The 11,525-nt window shown below is 54.2% G+C and overlaps 1 protein-coding gene across 4 annotated transcripts in view; it reads right to left on the reverse strand.

Moving 5' to 3' along the window:
* Nucleotides 1-9,969, reverse strand: part of LOC107153995 (myelin basic protein) — a 79,982-nt gene extending 70,013 nt beyond the window's left edge. For 2 of the 4 annotated variants that reach the window (XM_048806671.1, XM_015499589.2), the window contains exon 1: nucleotides 9,893-9,958. In XM_048806671.1, the coding sequence (XP_048662628.1) occupies nucleotides 9,893-9,943 (51 nt within the window). In that variant the 5' untranslated portion in view covers nucleotides 9,944-9,958. Of the gene's footprint in view, nucleotides 1-9,892 lie in introns of all 4 variants that reach the window. The other 2 variants (XM_015499590.2, XM_048806673.1) reach the window with 2 other exon arrangements.
* Nucleotides 9,970-11,525: the final 1,556 nt, after the last annotated feature.

Here is an 11,525-nt window from a genome sequence, read left to right on the forward strand (position 1 = left end):
TTCTCTGAATTGCACGCTTAGCTCTGCCCCTCCTTGGCCTCTTTGGTGTCCTCTTCCACTGTGAAACAGCTCCATGCAGCTGTCCCAGAGGGCTGTGGGACGTTCAGTGAGCTCACAGGTGCAAGTGGACCCTCATTAGTATTTACTGTTATTCATCTTCTGATTCTTTTCCACAGTCAGGACTTTGGAAAGGTGGAAATGAATCCTCTCAAGTAAAAACAGGTCTTGTGAGTGTCAATGGGATGAGATTTAACAGGTGGAGAGGCTCACATGCACTTCAAGTGCGCCACACTCCTCGGGCCCCCTTGCTAAAGGAGCACAGCAGGGGAGATACCACTTCTCTATGCAGAGCTTTCTTCCAAGAAAGATCTGCTGTCCCCATGATCAGAGGGACGCATCAGAGCAGCAAGCAAAACCTGCTCAACTTGTTCCAAGGGCTACAGAAGCACACGGGCTAGCACTTGGTTCTGCATATTTGGTAGCAGAACGGATCCCCCAGCCTTGTGGATGTGCATTGAGAATTTTATGCACAGAGTGCAGAGAGGTGCCAGTCATCAAGATCCATCAGAGGTGATTGCACGTTTCACCAGCCTTCTGGCCACGGCATCCCCGGCAGGAGCACATTCAGGAGAGTTATGTGGTCCAGGCCACGATTCTCGTTTGTCTCTTCTTTCATAATAAAATCAAGTCAGATACGGTTATGAGAAGACAGGATGAGAAGATAGGTTATAAAAACATTTTGAAAAACCTCTTTATGGAGTGTTCCATTCATTCTAACAGGTCACATGACAACTAAGACATCCAGGAAAAAAGCAGATCAGATGGGTTCCCCTGAGTTGTTCACAAAACAATACTTTTATTTTGAGCAATAAGGGAATTATAACTTCAAAAAAAATCACACTTAAGCTCCTGCTGTTTGGTTTAACCCACACTATTACATGTTCAGAAATAAAATATAGAAGACAGGTTTTCTTTTATATGTTGAGGAGTTGGCCAGAAAGGCAGGGGGTTCCACTGTCCCTAACGACTAAGTATTTTGTATTTCAACAGTGATCTGAAAAGAACCCCTTTTAATTTTTTTTTTTTTTTTGTGTGTGTGTGCTGGAAATTGAAGCCAGGGTCACTCAAACACTGAAGTACATCTTCTAAACATGAACAAAACAGAACAAAACAAACCCCCAAACCCTAGAGTATGGGATGTGAGTGTTCTGGGGTGTTCGGGGCCCTGGCCTGACCCCTGCAGGTGATCCAGGGATCTGCTCCAAGAGCCCTCCTAACTTGAGATCTGACCAGCCCCAGCCTGACCCTGAGATGTGCAAGTCCATGCCTGGTCTCCTGAGCACCCTGCCCCAGGACCCAGCAGGAAGGGGCTCAGTCAGGGCTCCACAAGGGCCAACTGGAAGCAATGCAGAGCCAGGCCCTGGATTGGAGTGGGGTGAAGCTGGCAGGCGGCGGAGCTGGGCACCTGCGCACACTGGGCCGGTGTGTGGACTGAACTTGGCTTTATGTGGCCTGAGGCCGCCTTCCCACACAGCTGGTGTCACAATTAACAGGGCTGCCAAGACCTGGCCTTTTGTGCTCATCACATTTTATGTCCCCAAGGGACCCTGCCATCCTCGGTTTACAAGGTCTCCGTGGTCCCAGATTATCAGATAGACCAAACACCTGCTGGCTGGCCTAAAGTCCAGAGGGGGCCTGTGGCCACTCTTGCATGTGAAGCTGTGATGACACTTTCTCTGGGTGCTCTCCGACAGCACGTGGCCAGAGAGCCGGCTTTGGACGGCTGCAGTAGAACGGAGCAGGCATCACACAGAGCACGGCATCCCTCTGTGGGGCAGCGACTCACCCCAGGTCGGAGACTGCTCTCTGGACATCGCACTGCAACCGGCCTGGCACGGGTGCCTCGCGCTGCTCTTCCTTCAGACCCCGCGAGAGCTCCAGTCTCTCACCCCCTGTCAATCAGACGCCATCCCTCTGGAGCTTTCCACAGCTATAACTGGGTGCAGATTCCTCAGGTTCTCAAACGGCCCTTTGAAAGGACATCTTTCCCTACCCCTCACCCCCTTGGGTGGAGCTCAGTGCAGTTCTAGAGGGAGTACTGAGCAAATCGGCAGGGTGGGCTGTGAGAGTGCTGGGACCCAGAAGCTGTCCTCGTGGCTGCTGGAGCACGTGTGTGGCGTGCACACTGTGCTGCGGTGACACGCTTCCCGGTTGGGGCAGGCGCAGGAGCTGCCTTCTTAGGTCTGACATGTGTGTGTTTGCTTGTCAGGATTTTGCCTTCTGGACACAATATTCTCTTCTGCACAAAACTGTAAGACTCCATGAGTGAATGGGGCTAATATCAACCCGGCAGGCTGCGAGAGAACTGAGGGTAAGTGTCCAGCACCCAATGGGGCCGTGCTGTCCCACAGGGCCGCCCGCATACATGGGTATTCACATCTAAGCTGTTTAAAAGTAAATGACATTAAAACTCAGCCATTCAGCCGTGGCAGGCAAATTCCTCTGCTGAGCCACCTGGGTTTAATGGCTACCCACTGGGCAGCCCAGATTGGACTTCCCATCCTTGTGGGCCTCAGCAGCAGTGGAGCTGCCCTAGTGACTCCATGGTGTGTAGAACAGCAGTCCTCAGGCTGTGCCTGCCCTAGTGACTCCATGGTGTGCAGAACAGCAGCTCTCAGACTGTGCCTAAACCTTTCCTACTCCATTCTTCCAAGCAGTAGTGTGCCATGAGCTGTTCCATTTTCAGTTTAAGTGCTGAGGTGACTCCATGGTGTGTAGTGACCACACCTTTTTTGTACAAGTAAACACTGCCATCTGCTACCATAGGGCACAAATTGATGAATAAGCTACACGTGCCAACTTATCACGCCCTATCAAGGAGCACCTGGACTCTTGGACATCCCTAATCATATCAGCAACACCAGATATGGGAGTTTTCAACCGCATCAGATGAGAACTCCTCATTCAAGGCCCATAAAAGGAGTGGCACTCGAGACGGGACACAGCAGCACCCTGACCCCATCACCTCATCACAAGTCTTGCCCAGGAAAATCACCATAGCCTTGAACCTATGCATTTCTGTCCTGCAGCCTTAGCAGAGTGGGATTTTTCCTGCTCGTGATGACCAAGCCAGTCCCACTCCAAGCTGACCCTGTGAATCTGTCATCAGGACCTTGGCCTAGAATGAGTTCCTGCCCTGTGACTGCTCTGCCTCTGAACAAGTTCCTTGGCTGGTTCCTGTTGTTATCTGACCACCTGCAGGGACTCTGCATCCACATTGGCTTCTGCCTTTGCTCTAGTTCAGCCTCCTGGACTCTGTGGCTGCCTTGGCCCTTCTAAGCCTTTCTATAACACACGTGTGTGCATGCGTGTGCACACACACGTGTATTTGTGTGAAGAGTGGTGTGTGACTTATAAAAATGTTAGAAATTAAGATTGGAATAAAAGAACCTGTGATGTGGCTTATGACCACCAGGTGACCCACGAGTGTTCAGTGAATTGTCACTTGTGAATTCAGCATAAATTCCGAGACTGAGGACAGACCCAGACGTGTTCCCCTATGTCACTGATGCCGCTGGCTCAGGACAAGGTGCAGTGCGGTCTGCCCACAACCTAAGAATCCTCCTGACACGAGCAGGCGTTTCCATGTGCCTGTGTCACACTAGTTGCCAAGCATCTGTTGCCTGTCCTTTCTGTCTCCTAAGCTCTTCAACAAACATTCAACTAACTTAAGATTACCGGAGTTCTCAAAAACGCACGTGTGTTGCCCGAGAAGCAAGCTCCACACTGATGGACGTCAGCACTGCCAACACAGCGGCCAGACAAGAGGGGCAGGACCACACGTCCTCGTGCTCAAGGGCCGCCAGCCATACCGCTGCCACTGGGCCCGCGCCTGACCCCTGGAACAGAGGGGATTCATGTGCCCTGGCTCCACTCTGGGAGAGGGCATAGTGACCCACCCCTCTGGGCCAAGCAAGGTGGGGGGCCACACGGGCGTGGCCTTCTGGAGGGCTTCATGTCAGTGCCATTCTGCTGTCCTCCCAGGTGGGAGGGTGGACAAGCTCCTCCCTCTTTATGCTGTGGCCGCAGGCATTGCTGTTCTCCTGGTCACCTGCCTGCCTGGGTGGGGCGCGTGCAGCGCACTCCAGGGAAAGCTCTGCTGGTCAGTGTTCACCGTTAACACACATGTCCTTGGCACAGCAGGCCGGGGCTGCCGCCCCCCAGCATTTGGTTTTCAAAGGACAGATGACCGCACCAACTGCAGTGAGCCAAGCAAGCACGAGCCCAGCCCCTTCCCCTGCCTGAGGAGGCAGGACGGAAGCTGCACCCAAGCTGAAGGGCCCAGACACCCAGGCTGGCGAGGAGAGGCTGCAGCGTTCACAGGAAGGCCACAGGGAGCAGCACCGGGCCTCCCCTCGGTGGCTTTGAGGGAGACGTTTTCTCTGGCCCAGTGAAAGACGGTGTTCGTGCTGCTGGAGGAGCCGAGTTGCAGCAGTGCCTTGTGTGTTGGAGCCAACTAAATGTCTCAGTTCTCAGAAAGTCCTTTTAATACCTCAGTCTCGCTGAGAGCGAGTTCAGGGCTTTCATGGTGACTGAATATGTCAACAGACTTGCTGGGGTGTGGTCGGCTGTGGGGGGCCGAGAGCACCTCCTGGGCACCTGTGTGCCGCGGCTTGCCTCTGGTGCACAGCTCCAACCAGCACACGCTCAGGAACAGCCAAACCTGAGACACCGAGCAGACTGTGTCACTCCTCTCTACCAACTTTAGACAGGAATTTCACTTTTGCAAGTTCTCAGATCCTGTTTTTCAATGCAGTATCTTTTTTTTTTTTTTTTTTTTTTTTTTNGCTGAGTTTCTTTCAGGACATCCTTTTTTTTTTTTTTTTTTTTTTTTTTACGATGATTACACAGAAATATCCAGAAACATGGCCAGACATTTTTAGAGAACCTTCTGAGCCAGAGATCGCCACCAGCAACAGCAAAGAGGAACCCTCCCGGGCTACCACACACAGGAAGAGCGGGTGTTCAGAGTTCTGATGAGTCATTAGGTTTAAGTGTTTAATAGTGCAGCACTCGGCCCCGCCCACTCTGGACGATGTGGGGTTTGTGGAGATAGACCACGGGTTCTTTGCCCTGCACGGCTCCGGAACCTTTCCCACTAGCTAGCGCCTCAGGAGTTCCCCGCGGGAAGAACCAGGTGTACCACCCTCCCTGTGGTCACTCCCTGACCTAGAAAACCAAGCAAAGGGTTTCCCACGCTAACAGTTGGAGGACTCTGCAAACAGGTGGGCAGAGGAGGATGAGAGATAGGAGGGTACAGAGACCCCCAGAGACCAGGCCCATTCCAGAACCTTCCACTGACCCCCACCGAGAGACTCTGGTGGGATTCCCTGGGCCAGCTGCAGCAGGACCTGGAGCCCAAGTGGGTTGGGGTGGCCTCCAAGGGCCGAGGTTGGACCTGCCTAGCCTGGGCTCTTCCCTGGTGGGCGAGATGCCCTGGGCCGCTCCTCCTGCCTTGGTCGGCTCTCTGCTCGGGAGCCTCTCTCCCTCCCCTCTCTCCCAGGCTTCCTCATTCCTCTCCACAGCAGCGGGTTGTGGAGTCCTTGTCCTCGGCCCAGCAGAACACGGCCACCAACTCCCTTCCTCAGGAGGCTACTAGGGAGACACTGGTAAAGAGTGAGTCCAGGCTCCCCAGGAGAGGGAGGCAGCGGGCCTCAGGACGCTCTGCCCCCCCCCCCGCCCCCCCGAGCCCCAGTGGGCAGTCAACAAGCCGCCAGCCACTCCCTGGGTGACAGCTGGAACGGCTGTGCCCAGCAGTCATTCTGGGGAGTGTGGCCATGTCTGATGGAGTCAGACCTGGTCTCCGAGGGAAGCTGGCACAGGCAGAGCTGTGGGATGCTCAGGACCCACAGCCTCCCATGACCTTGAAAGTGGGAGAGACTTTTCAGGAGGGGCCTTTACAGTGGGTGCCAGAGTCTCACCTTCCCTATTCTTAACACTACCTGGGTTTGTCTCAGCCCTAAGGAAACGGGGCAGGGGGCTGGGTCCTCCTCCCGGGTCCGAGCACTCCTCGCGGCTTGCCCAGTGGGCCTGGCCTTGGGTCCCGTGGCACCCTAGTGCCACCCATCGCACCTGTGAACACAGCTGCTTAGTTTTCTTGGCCCCTCCAACTCAGTAGTGAGCTAAACTGAGGATGGACCCAGGCTGCTTTTTCTTTTAAATCAGAAGGAAATTAGGAAATGAGTAACGACAACCGCGCGTATGGCCTGCTGTGCCTGGAGCTGCCCAAGGGTGGGACCCACGCAGCACAGCTGCTCGCAGGGCCTTACCTCCGGTGCTTGGAGTCAGGAGCTTGGCCAAGCTCCCCTAAGTGCTCGGAGCAGGCTGGACTCTCATGAGCGTCCAGCAGTGTCCCACACGGAGGGGCTCTCAACACGCTTTCTAAAGCACGTGGACGCAGGAGCACAGGCCGGCATGAAAAGACCCAAGGCATTTCTTTCAGTCCCACCACTGGTGGGCATCTGGACTTAGAAGGAACACAGCCCACTCGAGGACAGAAACCTCCGAGGGCAGGACGACTTGGTGGATACTGAGACGCTGGGCTCCACTCGGGCACCTGCTTTAAGACCTGCCTGAAATGCTGACCTGGGAGACTAGGAGGGATGCAGGGAGGGCAGTGTGCGGCCCTAGAGGGGTGTGCTGGCCGACATCACTGCGGTCCTCACAGCAGCGCCTGGTCTGGGCACATCTGCAGGCTGGTCCTGGCTCCTCTGCACTGCGGGTTGATTCAGGGTTACAGTACCCTGTCCTGATCAGGGGACACACAGTTGGCCACCAATGGCCCATCCTCCCTGACCCTCCGCCTCTTTATCAGTCCTAGCTCACTTCATTTGACAAGAGACAGAGAAATCAGAACTGTAAGCATCTCGTGATGCACAATATTGATGATTTACGATCTCTTCTTCTGACTTGAGGATGTGCTTACTTATCAGGCGTGGTGTGACTCACAAATGGTACTGTGGGCCGGGACACAGACACCAGGGGGCTGGGACCCTAGGGGACCGGGGTGTGCTGCTTTGGGGCTGTGCCTCCCACCTGCCGGGCCAGCCACTGGGTGCCTGGAATGTGCCCAGGCCCTGCTGCAACCTACGTGAGAGCACCAAGGGTGTGAGGACCTAGAGCAAAACAAAGCAGGACAGAACAAAACGGCACGCCCTCCATCAGTCAGTTCACGTGGATTCTAAGCTGAGTGATAGGCTGAGGTTTATCAGGCTAAAAAAATAATATTAAAACTGATGTGGGGGGGGGCTGGGGTTGTGGCTCAGAGGTAGAGCGCTCGCCTAGCACACGTGAGGCACTGGGTTCGATCCTAAGCACCACATAAAAATAAAGGAATTGTGTGCACCTACAACTAAAAATATATTTTAAAAAAACCAAACTGATGTCAGTGTTTTTGCTGACTTTCCCTCTAGCTGTTAGCAGGTGGTGTTACCAGCTTTCTTCTTCTCACGACCCCACCTACAGCTGCTGCCTGGCTTCAAGCCCCTTCTACTGCTGCCATGAGCAAGACCACCCAGCTCTGACTCCACCCCAGGTGAAATGAAGACTGTCATGCCAAGGGCCGGAATATAAAGAAGGCTGAAGAGAAGTGCACCAGGGAGCAGGTGGATCAGTTTCTGTGCCCGGTGCCACAGCCTGAGACGGGGGTGCAAGGGCCTGACACCCTGCCGCAGCACAGGAAGGAGGCTGCTGTGAGGTGCTTTACAGTGTCAGCAACAGGAAAGAGACTGCAAGCCACAGAGAGGGGGTTCAGAATCAGGAGATCAGGCCAGTCATTCTGAGACCTACCACACCACGCGATGGGAACAGTCTGGCACTCTGATCAAAGCTGTCTTCCTACTTTCGCTTTTGGTGAGACTAGATCCTTCTTGTGCAGAGTCTCAACATAAACCAGGTCCTTCATGGTAACTAAACCCATTAGCATTCGATATTACTGTTAATTATACAAGGAAAGTATCCATAGTGCGCTTTAAGCATGCGTTAAATGGTGAGTCACCCATCGGAATCTTCGTATTTATAAATCATTTAGGCAAGACACGCGATGGCACTGTCTTGACTTTAAGTAAGGTGGGGTATAAACAGAGCATTAGGCACTCACTCACTTGCTTCACATGGATGTTCTGAAAGCCACGCCCGGGAAATCACCCATTTGGCTTATATAGAAATCGAGCCCAAGCAAACCAGGGAAGGACGCACACTGCAGAGTTCATCAATAAAAGGCTACCGCAGACCACGTGGAAGGGTGTCAAGGCCATAATCAGCTCAGCTCAGTTCCCTGGGTATTTCGGAAGTGCGGCTGTGTGGGTGGGGCGGGGTGGGCCAGGCTCAGCCTTCGAGCTCCAAGCACTGCCCTGGGTCTTGTCTTGCTGCATGCCTGGTTTTATGCAGAATACAGACAGTGCCCACGAAACGGAACCATTTCCCATGCCCTGCAACTGAGCGTAGATTAAAGGTTCACCACGCAATGCCAGGCAGGCTTACTCACCATCTGGACTGATTCTCAAGTGGACAGGAAGTGAGGCAATGAGGACCCGCTGGCCATCTGTGGTCCATGTGAATGTCATGTGTCTTATGCAACTCAGAAGGAAACTGCAAGAGCCCTGACTCAGAGACATTCCTGGGATCAAGGCGGTGCTGAGCATCCTGATCAAAGAGGGCTGAGGTGTACCTGAGGGGGAAGCTGGCAGACACTGTGCCAGAGTTCAAGGTCAAGTCTGAGTAGCTGGAAGGGTTGGGATGGTTTTGAATCTGCATTTTTCTGTTTGCTTATCTGTACTCCCAAATGTTCTATGAAAGGGAAGGGCACAGAGGGAGATGGCACCGCACAGGTGGAGAGGGGTGCGTGGGGGGAGATGACACCGCACATGCTTATGGAGGGGCCAGGGGCCAGGCAGTCTGTGAGCTAAGGCCCACTCGGAGTTCTAAGGTAGGAGGGACAGGCCCTTGGCTCTGGAGGAAAGCCCAGCTGGCACAAGTGCAGGGCCAGCAGAGGGAGGAACCTGGCGCCTTGGTTTTGGAAACCCCCAGTGGGCATCTGCCATCTGGGTCTCGGGGGCTGGACAGCTCCCTGGGAGACACACAAGTGTGGAGGCTGGGCGCAACCCCAGGAGGGAACCAGAGGGGTACAGTGGGTAACCTGGACAGAGGGCCCTGGGCTTCCCCCAGCCACCAGGTGGTGGAATCAGAAGGCAGGGCCTCGGGAGACGGCTCCGCTGTTTCCCATCACTGGACCGCCGGGGGGTTCAGAACAAGGTCTCCAGCCTAGGGCTAGGGGCCTCCTGCCGCTGGCCAGAGCGAGGGCCAGAGCTCAGCTCCAGGGAGAGAGAAAAGGGAGGCTGAGCTCTGGAGGCCAATATGCTGAATTGGGGTTTGAGCACAGAAAAATCTGACCCGTCTCACGGTTCTCAGATTGGTCTAGATTCTCAGGCTTCTTTGAAATAGCAGCTGGTTCGACAGCAGGAAATCTGGGAATACTACTAAAAAATAAGACATCTGAAAACACAGAGTGTGTTTGTGTGAGAGCAGGGAATGCGTAATCTCTCCTTTGGGAACCTCGGACTAAGGCCTTGGGCAGGGAGGGCCTCCCTCTGGGCCTCCTCCTCCCTTCTCTGTCTCGCCTTTCCTCTCCCCTCCTTCTCTCCTTGCCTCCATCCCTCTCTTCCTTCCTTCCTCTATTTCCCTCCAAGGGCAGGACCCACCGACCACACACACTCGTCCTGAATACACTGACAACTGTGACTGGTGACAGTGACGAGGCCACCTCGGGGCTGGCCACCTCAGGGGAGTCACCCACTGCTGTTTTGGGGACGAGGACGTGGGATCAGTGTCTTACCTTACTGGCTTTCTCCGCACTCGACTCTCTCTTTCCCACGTGGTTTCCCATCCTCAGCCGGTGACCTCAGAGCTGCAAGAGAAGGGGAGGGTGTGAGCTGGAGGGCAGCACTTCAGCTCTCTACACTGGTTTCCCACCAGAACAGGAATTCTGTGAGATGTCACACTCATTTTTAAGAAAGGAAAGCCAAAGCCCTGAAAGCTGGGGAGATGTGGCCTCAGCCATCTCCTTAGCAACTGCCACTGTCTCCAACCTCACAAAGAGCTAGAAACAGCGCAGCTCCAGTGCCCGAGCTCTGCCCAGGAGCAGACACCCTCCAGCATGTCTCCTCTTACATAGAAATGTCAACACGGGTCCACATGCAGATGCACAGGGTCACACCTCACACTCAGGTGTGACACAAGATGAACCGGGCGGTCAGGGAGTGCCCGGCCCTTCGAAGGGCAGTGAGTCCTGCTGCCTGGGAGAACCTATGAGATCACAGAAGGGCAAAACCAGATGGAGACTGCACATCACACAAGTATGCAAAGAATTTGCAGAATCTGCGGGGAAGATAAAGTCAGATGAAAACAAGCATGCGGACCTCCTTCTTACGTACTGAGCCAAACCTCAGCAACAAGTGCATTTACCTTTAACTCAAAAAAATGCACAGAACTAAAGAATTTTAGCCAAAGCCATTCAAAATGAATGCCTGGCCCATCCTCTCTGGGCCTGCAGCAACCATGAGGAGCTGGTCAGCCACTTGTACCACCATGCTTGGCCTGGTCCCTGGTGACCAAAGGCTTTGGGGACAGAGACAGAAGTGTCATTTTTCATGACACATTCTTTTTAAATATGTGAGCACTGCTCCTCTGCTGTACCCAGGGTAAGTTATGTTCTAAAATGGGGAAGGGGAATTTCCTAAATGTTAGGAGTCTTGAATACATGGCACGGCTCATTGCTCAGAGGCCAGTCTCTAGACAGGAATGCTGCCAATACCTGGCTTACCTCCTTCCCACTGACCAGGGCCCTTGGTGACTGGACTATTCCCAGGGGGCATGTTCCACCATGCGCAGGAATCCGGAGGAGAGAAGCGAGAGGCTGCTGAGCACCACAGGTGGCCCTTGCTGGGATCCATGCTGGGCTGGGCCCATGCCCAGGTAAATGTACAAAAGGAGTCTCCATGCTAACATGCCAGTCTCCAAACCGAAACCGAGCAGTTATCTAACCTCCAGGAAGGAAGCGGTAACAGCCCAGACTCCCAGACCCACTGGCTGCTCTTGGCACAGGTGAGCTCCTGTCATACTCTGCTAATCCCCGGGGAAGGGCGGCATGAAGTAGCCTGCCGCTGACCCGTGGTCTCTGCTGCTCTGGCCCTGAGCCTGTGAGCAGGGCAGCTCTGAGACGACCCACCCGCCCATTCTGTGTCTTTCAGCCCTCTGGACCAAGAGACCAACTTCTGCTCAGCCTGTCAGACGCTCGTCCTACCTTGTGGAGCAAAGTGTTGCTCGGTTCTAGAAGTGGAGACCAGCCAAGCAGGGTCCTGAGGAGTCACTGTCTGACTCCCACACATGGTGGGCAGCAGGACACCTGGGCAGCAGTTGTTGGATGGCAAGGCTGACCTACCGTGCACACAGGAAGGGCCTGTGAGCCA

The sequence above is a fragment of the Marmota marmota genome, unplaced genomic scaffold (genome assembly GCF_001458135.2).
Source record: "Marmota marmota marmota unplaced genomic scaffold, marMar, whole genome shotgun sequence".
In the NCBI taxonomy this organism is placed as follows: Eukaryota; Metazoa; Chordata; class Mammalia; order Rodentia; family Sciuridae; genus Marmota; species Marmota marmota.